This window comes from Diadema antillarum, unplaced genomic scaffold, assembly GCF_040938485.1.
Source record: "Diadema antillarum isolate AM-2024a unplaced genomic scaffold, OU_Dant_1.0 seq00000973_RagTag, whole genome shotgun sequence".
NCBI classification, from domain to species: domain Eukaryota; kingdom Metazoa; phylum Echinodermata; class Echinoidea; order Diadematoida; family Diadematidae; genus Diadema; species Diadema antillarum.
Window position 1 is genome coordinate 1,399,760 of NW_027271815.1, and position 17,064 is coordinate 1,416,823.

Sequence of the window (17,064 nt, forward strand, 5' to 3'; positions counted from 1 at the left end):
CTCAGCTACAACATATTAAAATCTGGGAGAAATTCACCGAAGCATAAGTGAGCTAGTTCTCGATAAAGACAACCATGTCAATTTTCACATCTAGAAAAAATTCCCTCCCATAGAGATAACACGTCATAACGAAGATAGAGGAAAAAAGTACATATGACCTTTGACCCCACTTTGCACAGACAAGATGGCATCTGAGCAAAAAGTGGTTATTTTGTTAAATGATTCTTGTAACATGGTCTTTGCGTGTGCAAAATATGGGAAAGATAGGACTTGTATTCACCAAGATACAAGATAAAACATTTATGACCTTTGACCTTAATTTACATACCCAAGATGGTATCTGATCAAGTAATTGTTAGTTTATGAAATAATGTACGTGACATGAACTAAACATGTGCAAAATATTATGCTTATAGAGCTTGTCATTCTTGAGTTATTGCAAAGAAAGTTGCAAAAAGAAGGGAATATCTCAATACATCGAAGATAAGCTTTAATTTCAACCAAGTTTTTGGACGTGATTCCGACATCAAATGAAAAAATAGAGGGCACTTTGACGATAGCCCAAAGTCTCAGCTACAACATATTAAAATCTGGGAGAAATTCACCGAAGCATAAGGGAGCTAGTGCTCGATAAAGATAGTCATGTCAATTTTCATTTCCAGAAAAACTGCACTCCCATAGAGATAACACGTAAACTGGTCAAATTTGACAAGATTACTTTCAATCCATTTTCACGAGGTAATGCCGTCATCCAATCAAAATGTTGTTATTACATTAATGAAAGAGTATTTAATAAGCTACATCATACTGAAATCTGGGTGAAAATTGGCAAAAGGATTAGTGCGATACGCTCGAGTGAACTTGAAACTTGATGACGTCATTTTGAAAATTTACTCTTTTTACTTTATTAAGAAATTTGATATCTTTTAATCATTTTTTTAGTATCGCCAACCCATGAAATGACATGTACAACTCATCAGCTTTCAGAATATAAAAAGAATAGGGGGGGGGGGTCACCGTCCATCCTGACGAGTAATATCGGATTTAGAATTGGCAGTTTTTAGGCAAAGTTGCACTGTATATCGCCATTGACGCGCGCGCGGAATTTCAACTTTGACGGGCCCGTATGACGTCATATTGAGTGGGATTGACTTGAAACTTGGTAGAAATATTCCTTGACATTTTGGACATCCGATCCGTGTAAAAAAAAAAAAAAAAAAAAAACTGAAAATTTCTATTGCATATTAGCTGTGCGTGCGAATATGTGCGCGCGCGTACGCGTCCGTCCAATTTTTTCAATTTTTAAAAAAATGCTCCAAATGATCTGAAACGTGTGCAAAAAATTTGAGCTCGATTTGAGCATACAAATATTTCAACGCGCGCGTATGCGCGCGTTTTAAGATAAATATGAATTTTGAGAATATGAGTAGAACCCGCTAGACTTGAAATATATGTGACGTAAATTTCATTGAAAAATTCCATTCCATTAATGAGATATGCATGAAAATGTGTTTTCATATAATGACGTCATAGTGACGTCACGGTCGACTGATCACTATGATTTCACTTGATCTGTCGTCTTTGGGACATGATACATATATGGTATAAGTTTGACATTGATAGGCAAGCACTTTCTGAGCTAACTCTTGCACAACTTTTGCGGAGAAATAAAGAAATAAAGAAGGAAGAACTAGAGATTGTAATTTGTCATTACTGACAAATTAAGGTGATCCGATTTTTTTTTTTTTATCAATGATTCGAGTCCTGATCGCAATACGCATGATCATACAGGTTTCATCTGTGTTTAGAGACATTTGCCGTGTGATGTCTGGACTCTCATTTAGAAAAGGGAGTCATATCTGCCATCCTTGGTACTAAATTCTGTATACACTAGATAACGAAGATACAGCAACAAATACATATGACCTTTGACCCACCTTTGCACTCCCAAGATGGCACCTGAGGAGAAAGTGGTTCATTTGTGAAATGATTCTTGCGACATCGTCTATAAGTGTGCAAAATATGGGAAAGATAGGACAGGTATTCACCAAGATACAAGATGAAACAGTTATGACCTTTGACCCTTATTTACATACCCAAGATGGCGTCGAATCAAGAAGTCGTTATTTTATGAAATAATGTAGGTGACATGAACTAAACATGTGCAAAATATGGTGGTGATAGAGCATGTTTTTCTTGAGTTTTTGCAAAGAAAGTTGCGCAAAGAAAGAATTATTTCAATACATCGTTGATGAGCTTTAATTTCAACCAAGTATTTTGACGTGATACCGACATCGTGTGAAAGAACAAAGGGCATTTATATGATAGCACAAAGTCTCAGCTACAACATATTAAAATCTGGGAGAAATTAAACGTAGGATAAGTGAGATAGTGCTCGATAAAGACAGTCATGTTAATTTTCATTTCAAGAAAAACTGCACTCCTATAGAGATAATTCGCAAATGGGTCAAATTTGACAAGGTTACCTTCAATATATTTTTACGAGGTGAAGACTTTATCCAGCGAAATATTTGACTGATTTATACTGATAGAGCATTAAATAAGCTACAGCATACTGAAATCTGGGTGAAAATTGGCCAAGGATAAGTGAGATACGCTCGAGTAAACTTGAAATTTGATGACGTCATTTTGATAATTTACTTTTTTTACTTTATTAAGAAATTTGATATCTTTTAATCAGCTTTTCAGTATTGCCAACCCATGAAATGACATGTACAACTCATCAGCTTTCAAAATATGTCAAGAAAATGGGGAGTCACCGTCCATCCTGACGAGTAAAATCGGATTGAAAATTGTCGTTTTTTGGCATAGTTGCACTGTATATCGCCATTGACGCGCGCGCGGAATTTCAACTTTGACGGGCCCGTATGACGTCATATTGAGTCGGAGTGACTTGAAACTTGGTAGAAATGTTCCTTGACATTTTAGACATCCGATCAAAGTGAAAAAACGGGAAATTTCTATTGCCTATGAGCTGTGCATGCGTATATGCGCGCGCGTGTACGCGTCCGTCCGAATTTTTCAATTTTTCAAAAAATGCTCCAAATGGTCTGAAACGTGTGCAAAAAGAATTTGAGCTCCAATTTGAGCATACAAATATTTCAACGCGCGCGTACGCGCGCGTCCTAAGCGTAAATATGAATTTTGAGAATATGAGTGGAATGCGCTTGACTTGAAATATATGTGACGTAAGTTTCATTGAGAAATTCCGTTCCATTAATGAGATATGAATGAGAATGTGTTCTCATATAAAGACGTCATAGTGACGTCACAGTCGTCTGATCACTTTGATTTTAGTTCGATTGTCGTCTTTGGGACACGATACATATATGGTATAAGTTTGACATTGGTAGGCAATGCACTTTCTGAGCTAACCTCTGCACAACTTTTGAGGAGAAATAAAGAAAGAATCAGTACAGATACAGAAGGTGATCCGAAGGATACTCGGATCACCTAATAAAGAATCAGTACAGATACAGAAGGTGATCCGAGAGGATACTCGGATCACCTAAAAAGAAGAAGAAGAAGAAAGAATCCGTACAGAAACAGAAGGTGATCCGAGAGGATACTCAGATCACCTAATAATACACAGGTGAGAGTGCGTTATAACTAGTGGAGATGTAGCGCACTCGAGGGTATTTACAATTGTGAAACATGCACGAGGCGAAGCCGAGTGCATGTTGCACTACATTGTAAATACCCGAGAGTGAGCTGCATCTCCACTAACGTCACGAACTCAAACCTGTGTATTATTTGATTTATAAAATGGGTCGAAAACTAACAGCATTTTTCATGTACCTTTGTGGGTCAATACCAGTCAGCTACATATGTAGCACTCGCTCAAAAGTCAAGATGTCCGAAAATGTTCGTCCCAAACATTTACGCACGTCGCACTAGGAAATCCCGCACATATACGTACTGTACGTATAAGAGTATACGTACGCGGTATACGCCACATGTTTCACCACATGTTTCATGTTTCATGTTTCATGTTTCATGTTTCATGTGACACGACATTTGCTCCTGCGACAATTGCTCCGGTCTTATTTTCTCCAAGGACTTAGGGTTAGGGTAAGGGTTGTGATAGGGTTTCAGGTTTATTTTGATGTGAGGATTATGAATAGGGTGAGGGTTACGTGTTTGAGTAGGTTTCATGTTGGGCTTAGCGTGCAGATATTTCATGGGAGCCCCTCCTGAGAACTTTATTAGCTCAGAGTACATTTATATACACCGGTCCTAGATTTTGGAATTCATTAAGCTGTGAAATAAAAAATTCCCCTTCTTTGCATTCTTTTAAGCGCAAGTTGAAATCATTTCTGTTAAATCCTCTTTGATATATTTCGTCCTTAGTTAGATCTCATCAACCTCAGGGTTCATCATCCATCCACCAATCTTTCGTTTACTGACTTCATTATTACGTAATGGATTGCATGGATTATTATGCAATAGCCATTAAATCCCTGCACAGCTGCGTGCAGTACCAGCCCTCTGAAGCACATTCTCAATCACCCCCTGTTCCATTTCCCTAGTTCAGCGTGTAGGCATTCTCTCATTCTCTTATTCTCTTTCTCTTTTTTTTCTTTTCCTTTCTCTCTCCCCATTCTTTCCGTCTTTTTTGTCAAGTGTTGTTATGTCTTTTGTATTTCTCCTCTCTTGTTCCGTTCTGTCGTAAATTATAACTGTGATAAGTATTTGTAAATAAGTAATTCATAAGTTTGTTCATTTTTTGAGTGGTTCACAACATACAAGCTTGCTTTTTAGTGGACCTCTCAGTTCTTTCTTTTTCCTCAATTGAAGCATAACTTTGTACTTTTTTGCCAGTATGCATTCTTTTGTTTATTTGTATCATTTATCTTTTACAAAGTCGAATGTTTATGTTTATGATGTAATTCCAAATATATTATGCGTTATGTTTTGTTGAAAAAAAGAAGAATGAAAAATAAATGAATTGAATTGAAATTGAATTGAATTATCGCAGGAGCAAATGTCATGGAACCAGTGCAAACATTGTGACGCCAGTGACTTTACGCTTTTTTGCACGCGGCCGTGCATGTTAGTAAGAAAATAATGCACGCACACGTGACTCATTGCAGCGCTTCAATTGGCTACATTCTTGAACCCATTTTGTGATATGTTTTCGGGGGCCCAAAAGTGGTTTCTGGCACGTTATGATTACGTGCTACTGTTGTGGCCTTCGACATATTATGAAGTGTTTTTAAAAGGGCAATTCTATACATTATAGGTATTTATAAAATGGGTTCAAGAATGTAGCCAATTGGAAGCGCTGAAATGAGTCACGTGTGCGTGCATTAATTTTTACTATCATGCACGGCCTTGCAAAAAAGCGTAAAGTCACTGACGTCACAATGTTTACACTAGCAGTGCGCACTTAATCAGTTGTTACAAGTGCGTCGCGCGCTATCATACGCGCTGTCAATCCTGTAAACAACTTCTCGTTCGGGCTGCCAGCCTGCCTTTCTTGTGCACAACAATCATGTGGCGTACGTATATACGCTTATACGTACAGTACTTACATGTGCGGGATTTCCGAGTGCGACGTGCGTAGATGTTTGGGACGAACATCCTCGGACGTCTTGACCCACAAAGGTACGTGAAAAACGCTGACAAATGCTGTTAGTTCTCGAATTTTCGACCCATTTTATAAAACAAATGATGCACAGGATTATTTCGTGGCGTTAGTGGAGGAGTAGCTCACTCTCGGGATTTACAATGTAGTGCAACATGCACTCGGCTTCGCCTCGTGCATGTTTCACAATTGTAAATACCCTCGAGTGCACTATACGCGTACACTAACGCACTCTATCCTGTGCATCATTTGTATAATAGTGATCCTTAATATCTATTTAAAGCGAAATAAAATTCAACAACAACAAAATAGTATGAAAGTGGTTTTATCTCTACCATTTCTAAATTCAAATCGGTATATGAGTAATTTTCACGTGTTATTATCAATAGCATACTATGTTTAACATTATCACATAGTGTACATGACTCGTTGAATAGATCTTAAAATGGAAAAAAAATGAATGCAAAACTGCTTTACCTCAATTCTGTGAACTCAAGATGGCCGCCGTTTCATATTAGATGTTGATAATCACGTAGTAGCGACCCCAGTTGCAAAACAATCATAGAGTGGTGATGTCATCCTGGCCTAACAAACCTTAGTCCGTTAAACTTCGCACGATTCTTTACTAATTTCACTGTTCTGACAGGAAATCAAAGAGAATGAAATGCGTGTAGGCTACCCTTCAGACTGATTTTGCTGTTACTGTTGTTTCAATATATAATCAGCAGGGCGAGAGGGTCGTAGTTATTAGGTTAAAACGTTTCTTTGATGATTTCTTTCCGCACAAACCACGTACACAGTGGGAAAATGTGATTTGATGACATGACTGATGCTCCTCCGCATTAGGAAACTGATGGTTCTTTTCATATCTATTCTTATACTATTATGATATCACATTTACAGCCGTGAACAAGGTCTTAAGGCCGTGTCACACCAGCCTTGCGTGCGACTTCCGAAGAACATTTTTGCTATCCGAAGGTCCCCGCAGATGACCCGCACATGACAGTACCTAGAATGTATCTCAGAAGTAGTTACCCGGAGGTGCGCACGCTGGCTCTATTTACCCGCTGCCAAAAAAGGCCCTGTCACACCAGCTAAGCGGGCTTATTGCGCATGGGGATTTTTCAGCACGCAGAATAATTTCTGCGGCCGGACAAGGTTTAGGGCGAGTTTGGCGTGGGTATTACATGATAAACGCGTGATACCTAAGTCCTTGTTGCGTGTATTCCGTTGAACTGCATGTTAGGTGCGTGGGTGTCACGTGATAGCTTCGTGATAGCTTCTTTTATGTCAGTTACGGGCGACATACGATCTCTGCGAAGTACCTGCGCCACAACTGCGTGTTATCTGCGTATTAGTCGCCTGCGAGGTGAGTGCTAGCCTGAACAATAGGCTGGTTCGAGTGGATGGGCAAACAATCATTTGTCAACTAGCTTTCAAGCAGTGAAGATGCCCCGTAGACGGAAAGTGCACAAGGGCAGAGAACGCCCAGTGGATGGACAGCCACAAAGCCCGGAAGATTCACAGCAAATGCATTAAATTGCTGCTGAAGTCCATTCGGCGGATGAAGTCCTGTCCGAAAGGGACCAGGTAGTCCTCGACGCCACAGAGGACAGAGGACAAAGAAGAGAATGAGCCCACAAATGGCACGCACTCCCTTCACATAGGCATAGATCAGCGGGCAACTTACCTACTTCAAGTGGGTCAAATGCCTGTGAATTGCGGCGGCTACGGCCCTCCTACGGGTGTTCTGCGTGGAACTCTTCGGGCAATCCTCGCGACTCATCCGGAAATAGTTTTGGTCATGCTCAAAACTTTGCTGCGGGAAAATTGGACTAGCGTGCGCACCTTCGGGCAACTAAGGACGAGATAAGTGCTAGGTACTGTCAAGTTCGGGCCAACTGCGGAGAGCTCCGGGTAGCAAATTTGTTTCCCCGCAAGTCAAACCGCAAAACTTCCCCAGATACGGTATGACACGGCCTTGAGCATGCTCAAAACTTGTTCCGGAAGAGTCACGGGAGTTGCCCGTAGAGGTACGCGCAGAACACAAGTAGGAAACCCTTACCGGTAGCACCTCACAGGCAACTCCAAAGCAGGTACTTCGCAATCCCCGTAAGTCGCTCGTAACAGAAAATGGATCGGTGTCAAAGCTCTCACGCGAGTCACACGGAACGCACGCAAGTAGAAGCTAAGTAGCACGCGTCTAGTAAGTAAGAAACAAGTGCGAAAATTGCAAACATTCTTGTCCGCCCGCGGAAAATCTTCTACGTGCTTTAAACTACCTCCTCGCCACAAGCCCGCGTAGCTTGCCCGGACAGGTGTGACACCGCCTTTAGGCCGAAATCTCGGAAATGAAGTGCGGTTGACAAAGTCACTGGATGATCATCTCCTTCATTCGTACTTATCACAATGAATAATGAACCATGTCCTTTTCAACAATAACGGACGGACTGAACCATACGAAGTGCAAAGCAATTGGAGCCCCATCTTTTCCCCTCTCCTTTGATTAAAGGCCGTGTCACACCTACGTGGACTCGTTGCGAGGAGGGATTTTCCAGCACGCAGAAGAATTTTCCGTCGGCGGACAATAAATGTTTGCGAGTTTTGCACTTGTTTCTTACCTGCTAGACGAGTGCTACTTACCATCTACTTGCGTGTATTCCGTGTTACCTGCGTGAGAGCTTTGAACCCGATCCGTTTTCTGATACGAGCGACTTACGGGTATTGAGAAGTACCTGCATTGATGGAGTTGCCTGCGAGGTGCTGGCGGTAAGGGTCTTCTACTGGTGTTTTGCGTGTACCTGTGCAAGCGAACCCCCACGACTCACTCGGAACAAGTTTTGAGCATGCTCAAGGCCTTGTCATACCGTATCTGGGGAATTTTTTCGACTTGACTTCGGGGGGGGGGGGGGGGAACAAATTAATTTGCTACCCGAAGCTCTCCGCAATTTGTCCGCACCTGACAGTACCTATAGCGCGTATCTCGCCTGAAGTCGCCCATAGGTGTTCACGCAAGTCCGAATTAACCGCAGCCAAGTTTTGAGCATGATCAAAACTTCTTCCGGGTGAGTCGCGGAGATGCCCGGAGAGTGTACCAGTCGCACGCGTGGGTGATGACAACTCAGTGAAGGTATCCCTCGGAAGGAATGGCAGAAGTCCCACAGAATGTCAATAGGGAGCTTTAGATTTTGACGCGCGGACGTTTGAGACGACGAGCGCGCTGGACATTCTCTCTCCCCTGCGTCGTGCAAAAAAAGTAGCTTTAGATTACGCTGGGACCACGCGACGTATAAAAAATATTATATCCCTCACAAATTGCTTCTCGTCCTCTGATTGGTCGAGAGCACTGTAAACAACAAAACATAATTCTACCATACAAATGACTATACTCCCTAGGGAAATGGTAAAAACTATATCACGCTGGTGATTTTCGCGCCTTTTTTGCTTCGCGTCGCGACGCGAAATATTTCACGTGTAAATGAATGGGTATCGCAGCACCTTCGCTTCGCGAGAGATACCATGTACAAATGAATGGGTACCGCGGCGCCTTCACTTCGCGAGAACCACAAGGCACGCATACACTCAATACGTGTAACGTTTAGAGAGACTCAGAGAGACTCTTATAAAGCCCTCATTCTACCTAAAAAGATGATCATGGCATTGTATTACGTTACAACAGAGCAGGCGATATCGTAGATCTATAATTAGACAACAACAATAAGCAAGCGAGTGCTCTTCGACGTACCGTAGGCCTATAGATCTATTCTCATATCTAACGTTGGTTAGGCCTCATTTGGCCCTGGTTTTGAAGATGCGTGTCGTGACTCGTAGAGATATATGCCAATAGAAGATCGTTCAAAGGATTTGGTGCAATGTATGAGAAAGTATGATACCCTAACTACGGTATGCTAGATTTGAGGTAGTGTCTATGCCAATATCCCATTGTAGGACTGTCTAATTTTGGGGAGTTCATGTTTCGCCGTTTGAAAGTTGAACACGAATCACACGAATTTGCAGTGACACTCGATGCTTTAACTGCTAGAATTTTTCCAGTGCCTAATCTAACCTTAGACTCGCTGTTACTGAATGCTACCCAAATTTACAATGTATACTTGCATTTTTAACAGGAAATGATAGTCCATTGATGTACAGACAGCTAGAAAGGCGACAGAAAACACAATCAACTGCAGCTCACAGTCACATCGTTGATCAGCTCGAGCACGCACGTCCATCACCGGCACCAACGTACTTGTTGACAGATCAGATACTAGTAGGCGTATTGCATGTATGAAGCGCGTAGTGAGTTTGCATGTGCAGTTTGCGCATGTTTACCAGTACTAGGTACTACCGAGTACACTCTAGCCGGGTTCACACGTACACCAATTAGCGGGATGCAAATCTCGAGATTTGCATCGCGATCGTCATCCCGAGTTTTTTGCACGTGTGGACAGAAAAAATCCGAAAATTAGCGGGATAAGCATCGCGATGCTAATCCCAAGAAATCTTGCGCTGGTTCGTCAATTAGCGGGATAATTGGCCCCGCGCTGGTACGTGTGAACGGTCGGGATTAGAATCTCGAGTTTTTACATCCCATCATGCAATGCGCACATCACAACAGCGAGGCCTCTACGAAGAGGTCCTTCACCTCTTTGGAGCACAACAACAACAGCGCGCGAACCACACCACTGACGCGCAAAAGACAATGGACAAAGGTAAGTGCGCGCAGGCAGTGATAGAGAAGGGCGCTGTGTGACCCAGTTTGAAGGCTTTGCTGTTATCTCTATCGGCAATTAGAGGGATAATTCGGTACGTGTGGACGCTCGCCAAATTAGCGGGATACCGATCGCGATCGCTATCCCGCTAATTTGGTACGTGTGGACGCTCGCAAAAAAACTCGGGATGTGCATCGCGATCGTCATCCCGCTATTTTGTACGTGTGAACCCGGCTTTTAGCGGCTGAGCGCGCAGTTGTCTCTTCATAGTACGCGTACGCGCTGCATGCCCTCCTGCTGAACTGCTTTCCCGAGCGTGAATGACTTGTCAATCTTCTTGAAAAGAGTAGGGGTAAATTACAGAATACCAGCAGTCGAATACTCTTAAATTCATTGGGAGGGATATAAAACAAATATACCAGGCCAATTTTTCGAGGCACCGGTTGAAACTATGTGCCTTCGGTGACTTCAGTAGCACTTTTTTCTTCGGGGCTGCGCCCCTCAGAAAATAGTGCTACTGAAGTCACCTCAGTCATCCGCATAGTTTCAACCAGAGCCTCTCAGGCCTGGTATATTGTATATTGTAACATCGCGCCCCCATATGATCAGTGCATGAAGAAGCTCTCTACGTCGCAAACTGTAGAAATAGCCCAGTACGCGTAGTCAACAACTCAGGCGACGCAAGCTAAAAATAGATTGACTTTACGCGCGCTACTGCGCATGCTCAGACCATCATATTGAAAACTTTCGGTCATCTGCGAAGCCGCGCTTCCGCGCGAACGCTACAACACGTAAAACGGGTAAAAAATCGACGCATTTTTCCACAAAATCTGGTGTAACTTTTAAGATATTTAAGAAGCAAACTTGGGGCGCCCGGATTCTGAAAGTGGACACTTTAGGGATTATTCATGTGTATATATCTTTATTGTAACATTTGTAGCAGTGACGCAAATTCGATCAGAAAAGTACCTTATGAGTAGAATTGTCTATGGCGAACAGTCCAAATTTGACGAATTTGAGCATATTTTGCCGTCTTGCAATTCTTCCAGACGGCATATCTCGAGAACGGAAGGTCGCACAAACTTGGGGCGCACGGTTTCAGAAAGTAGAGATTCTGCCCATTTTTGTGATGTAAGAATCTTGTCCACTGGTTGAGCAGTCCTGACGCAAATTTGCAGTAAAGCTAGACTACCCATTCACAATTGCTGTCATAGGGAACGTGTACAATCCATACAGAACTATCACGTGACGAGACTACCAACGAAAATTTGAGCCGTTGACCTTCACTGTCTGCCGTCGTCAGCAGTGTGAATTCCTGTGATTTCAAGCTTTTGTTTCTCGCCAAATATAATTTTCAACGCAATATCCAGATACAGTTGTATGTGAGACATTATCTAGATACGTAGCAGCCTTATTAACAACATAACTGTTAAGTTTGGGAGCAAAAACAACCAAATACATTTCACATTCCGTCTCATTTTTCGATGATGGCTCTAGTCGGACTGGTGCATTTCCTTCGGAGGTGGCAATAATGTAAGTATTTGCAACAGTCGCTTGTTACACGTGTTGTACACAGGTAATCAACTGAAATAATGTTGTAAAGGAATGATAAGGTCATAGGCTATACCATATCAACTGTAGATTTAACCCGATTTCTGTCGCCTACACAAACAACACGTGAAATTATGTGAACATGATGTCCCTCCACGCACGGTGCTGCAGGCTACCCCCATTAACGTGTCGACTAGCCACGCGCCCAACACGCACTCACTTTCGCCAGCGTCTGCTACCTCGGATTTTCTGCGTGAATTAGGGCGAAAGTTTTCAATATGGTTTTTTTTTCCTTTGAACGTCCGCGCGTCTAAAATCTAAAGCTCCCTATTAGCCGGGTTCACACGTACACCAATTAGCGGGATACAAATCTCGAGATTTGCATCGCGATCGTCATCCCGAGTTTTTTGCACGTGTGGACAGAAAAAACCCGAAAATTAGCGGGATAAGCATCGCGATGCTAATCCCAAGAAATCTTGCGCTGGTGTGTCAATTAGCGGGATAATTGGCCCCGCGCTAGTACGTATGAACGGTCGGGATTAGAATCTCGAGTTTTTACATCCCATCATGCAATGCGCACATCACAACAGCGAGGCCTCTACGAAGAGGTCCTTCACCTCTTTGGAACACAACAACAACAGCGCGCGAACCACACCACTGACGCGTAAAAGACAATGGACAAAGGTAAGTGCGCGCAGGCAGTGATAGAGAAGGGCGCTGTGTGACCCAGTTTGCAGGCTTTGCTGTTATCTCTATCGGCAATTAGCGGGATAATTCGGTACGTGTGGACGCTCGCCAAATTAGCGGGATACCGATCGCGATCGCTACCCCGCTAATTTGGTACGTGTGGACAGTCGCAAAAAAACTCGGGATGTGCATCGCGATCGTCATCCCGCTATTTTGTACGTGTGAACCCGGCTATTATCTTGGTTGCATACGGGGACTGCGAAGTACCTGAGAGGGCTTGAGTAGCCTGCGAGGTGCACAGCTGCCGCTATGGGCCTGCTACTACTGGCGTTCTGCGTGGACCTCTCCGGGCATCTCCGCGACTCACCCGGTAAAAGTTTTGGTCATGCTCAAAACTTGGCTGCGGTTAAATGGGACTTGCGTGCGCACCTCCGGGCAAATACAGGCGAGATACGCGCAATAAGTACTGTCAGGTGCGGACCAACTGCGGAGAGCTCAGGGTAGCAAATATGTTTCCCCGCAAGTCAAGCCGCAAAACTTCCCCAGATACGGTATGACAAGGTCTTGAGCATACTCAAAACTTGTTCCGAGTGAGTCGTGGGGGTTCGCTCTCAGAGGTACGCGCAGAACACCAGTAGGAGACCCTTACCGGCAGCACCTCTCGGGCAACTCCAACGCAGGTACTTCTCAATATACCTGTAAGTCGCTCGTAACAGAAAACGGATCGGTTTCAAAGTTCTCAGGCAGGTCACACGGAATACACGCAAGTAGAAGACAAGTAGCACGCGTCTAGTAGGTAAGAAACAAGTGCGAAACTCGCAAACATTCTTGTTCGCACGGGAATATTGTCCTGCGTGCTGGAAAATTCCTCCTCGCAACAAGCCCGTGCAGCTTGCCCGGAAAGGTGTGACACGGTCTTAAGTAGAACGCGTCCAGCAAAGATACATGCAATAACCCGCCCAAATCCTTGTCCGCCCTCAGAAATTGTCCGATATGCTGTAAAATCCCTACACGCAACAAGTCCACGTAGCTTGCCCAGAAAGGTGTGACAGGGCCTAAGCATGGTTGCGAGTTAAAAGATTTGCATGCGCACCTCCGGGCGACTACGGGTGAGATGCATGCTAGGCACTGTCATTTGCGGGTCATCTGCGGGAAAAACCGGGTAGTAAAAATTGTTCTTTGCAAGTCGCACGCAAGCCTTGCCCGGAAAGATGTGACACGACCTTTACATGTTCATGAAAGCAGAACGTCGCAAGTCGTTAGGATTCCCCATACCCTATAAGTCTTTCACTTTCCTATATACCTTACAATTTCCTTTACCCTTGGTGTGGTACAATATTTTTTTCCAATTTCCTCAAAATTAACGGACTTTTATTTTTATGCTCCATATCAATAGGACCCAACCACGCTACCAGCGATTGTGGAAGATACGCAGGCAGCCCGTCAGGAGACCTTGCGGCGTGAATGTTTACGGAAAAACACCAGCGCTTCCCGGCGGCTTGTGGAGGCTTGCGGCGAGTTCAGAGTCCTTCCAAAACAGCGAACACTCCTTCTCCTCATTCCTAAATGTGGCGGGACTAACTGGGCCAGACTTCTTCTCAGCATCTACGGATTTAAACGTCAAGACGCCAAAGTGAGCGCGGTGGAAACTGTCAATCTGTTGAAGAAACGATTCAAGTTTCTGAAGAGCGTCAGCGAACGCGTGAAGAAATCGTACGCAGCCCAGTATAAGAAAGTTATCTTCGTCCGGAATCCTTACACCCGTCTCCTGGCTGCGTTTAGAGATCGATTAGAAGCCTATCCGAATAGGAATCTAGTTCACCGTCGCACACACAATAAGAAAATATACACAAAATATGGGAATCATTCTAAGGCGGAAATGCCCAAAGCGTCAGTAAAAAGTGAGATGTACAATGTGACCTTTAAAGAGTTCATCGACTATTTCCTAGCCGAGAATTACGATATTCACTGGGAAGACGTGTACAAGATCTGCAATCCTTGCCTCGGTTACGACTACATAGGAAGATTGGAGACGTACACCGAAGATGTTATTGAGGTGCTAAAGCTCATGAGTGTGGATTCTAAATTCTATCCGTATAAGGCACTTGACGTTTCGAATAGCAGCGATGACGCCATAATGAAAAAATACTATGGCACGCTTTCTGATGAACAGTTTGAAAAAGTCAACCGAAGACTTTCTGCTGACATGGCGTATTTTGGCTACAGAATGCCTGAGAGCATACGGCGACATTAATAGGCTGACAGATTTACCGCTGGTTTGTACACAAAACACAGTGGAGTTTTACTTAATCTTAACCCTATTCAATTAATCTTGTTTGTATTTTAAGTTGGCATCGGCAAATAAAGCAAAATCGAAAGAACGAGACTTGGAAAGTTTCAAAATATCAGACAAATGACAAGAAAATAACATTACCGGGCTTCGAAGGCTTCGCGTGTTTTCATGAAACATGTAACAATTATTAGTGGCAACCACTCATAGGCAAGTTAAGTGAGAATACAATGAAATCCTCCCAAATCTCCCCTTCGTCTGCACACAAATCTTAAGCTAAATTTCCGTTGTCAAAATAAGGTATGGACGACAAAAGCTTGTATCCTCCACATTAATCACTATTTTGTATTTACAGTACACCACGAAAGACCTCTAGGGGAAAGTTTTGTGCTTGTATAATTGCTATGAAGAGAACATATCTTCGGTATTTTTTTCTCTATCAATCTATTGTATGCAAAATTAGGAGAAGTAATTGTGACATCATGTCATCGTCTCCTTTCATAATCATGCATGTGATTGCTTGTAATGTCATCGTCCCGTGAAAAGCGTGAAATCTTCATACTGTATAACTTTACGATTGCACGTTGGCAATTAGTTCTGTTGATTGTATTCAATCTTTTACGCCTAATCACAGTCATATTGCACAAAATAGTGGTATACATTACCCTCACACAGGAACCATCATTTTCAACTGCCTGCGTGGTTATGTATGCTGTGTTCCAAGTCTGTATATTTTTAAACATTGCTGTTAGCGTAGAAAATGATTTCTTTTACTTTTATCATGATCATTTCCAGCCAAGCGATATAGTCTTATGTTTTGTGTGCTTGCTCCGGAATTTCCACAACCATGTAGATTCCGAGAATGTAAAATATCAATAGAACTCATGAGCGAAGTTTGGGCGATATCATAGAGTCACTATCAAGAAAACTGTGCTCAAAAGTGAACCGTTTTGAAAATTTTGTATACTATATGGGCATGATGGGCCAGCACATTAGAAAGATTCTATTGGTGACGTGGTAATTGCTAGATTAAAGGGATACAGAGTACAGTAACTTGAATATCCCGTACAATGCATTTCAGATATCAAATTAAAGCAACACAAAATATGTGCACTTGATATGCTTGCTTAAGGATTGGGAGTTATCGTCCCGGCAATTCACACTATACCACATAATACTTGGACCGAACCCCAAGCACTATTATGTTGTGCCATGCGTGGAAAAACTGATGCATTGCATGCGGTGAAAATTGTAGTGGTTGTTGTTGCATGACCATCATTTAATTTTGTTTGAGGATGAACAAGTACCCAGTACAAGAAATATGAAATGGCAGTTTATATTTGCCGGCATGTTATCCATGTCTATTGCCAACTTTCAAAACTTTAGCATGATTCTGTCAAAAGTTATCAGTTGAAAGTGAAGAGTGTGTAAATGGTTTTTAAGAAATGAATAGGGGACTTTACGACACGACCAATAACAGTACTCTACAAAAGTGTTCTAACAAAAAGAAAATGAATAAAGATTGCTAAAAATACAATTTCTCTTTCGTTTTATGATCCCAAACTTTAGAATAATGTAGAAGAAGAATAATTGCTCTTTCAGAAAACATGAAAAAGTAAGATTGACTACAAGTATATGTTATACCCGTTTCACCTACTTTGAGTCCTCGCACAAAATCAGTGCATGTGACTTGTTGATTTTGTGATGCAGAGTCACATAATAATTGTCTCATGAATCGTATGAGAAGAGGGTGAGGGCAGTGTGTGCTAGGGAATATTTTCTGGTGCTTATTTATCAGGTAAGATGATGATACCTGTCTGGCTATATAAGCGTGCCTTTGAAATACCTCCCTCTGCCCCCATGCAGTGTTGAAACATTATCTCAGCGCTGATAGTTTCCTGTGCCACGTGTGGGTTGCAGTTGTAGTTTTTTGTTTCGTTTATTTCTTGTGTTGATGTTGTTGTTGTTGTTGTTGTTGTAAATAATGGTGGAGTTTGGGATTACATTTTTAGCTTTTACCATAATGTAAATCACTCATACTGTTCAGATTGATATTGAGTGAATCTGATCTATTTCATGGGGCTCTGCGCGATACTCACCTGCAAAGTCAAATATGAATACAATGAACATTGTTCGCCAACATTTATCATGACTCTTGATATATCTCTTCAGCTAGTTAGCGAAAAAGCGAAAAAATATGCAATCATATATATATA

At 42.5% G+C, this 17,064-nt stretch overlaps 1 protein-coding gene across 1 annotated transcript in view; it reads left to right on the top strand.

Annotated features, from left to right (window-relative positions):
* The window catches only part of LOC139742002 (carbohydrate sulfotransferase 8-like), a 29,899-nt gene extending 15,087 nt beyond the window's left edge, over positions 1 to 14,812 (top strand). The window contains exon 2 of the mRNA XM_071652566.1: positions 13,955 to 14,812. Coding sequence (XP_071508667.1) covers positions 13,955 to 14,812 — 858 coding nt within the window. The remainder of the gene's footprint in view (positions 1 to 13,954) is intronic.
* The last annotated feature ends 2,252 nt before the right edge of the window (positions 14,813 to 17,064 follow it).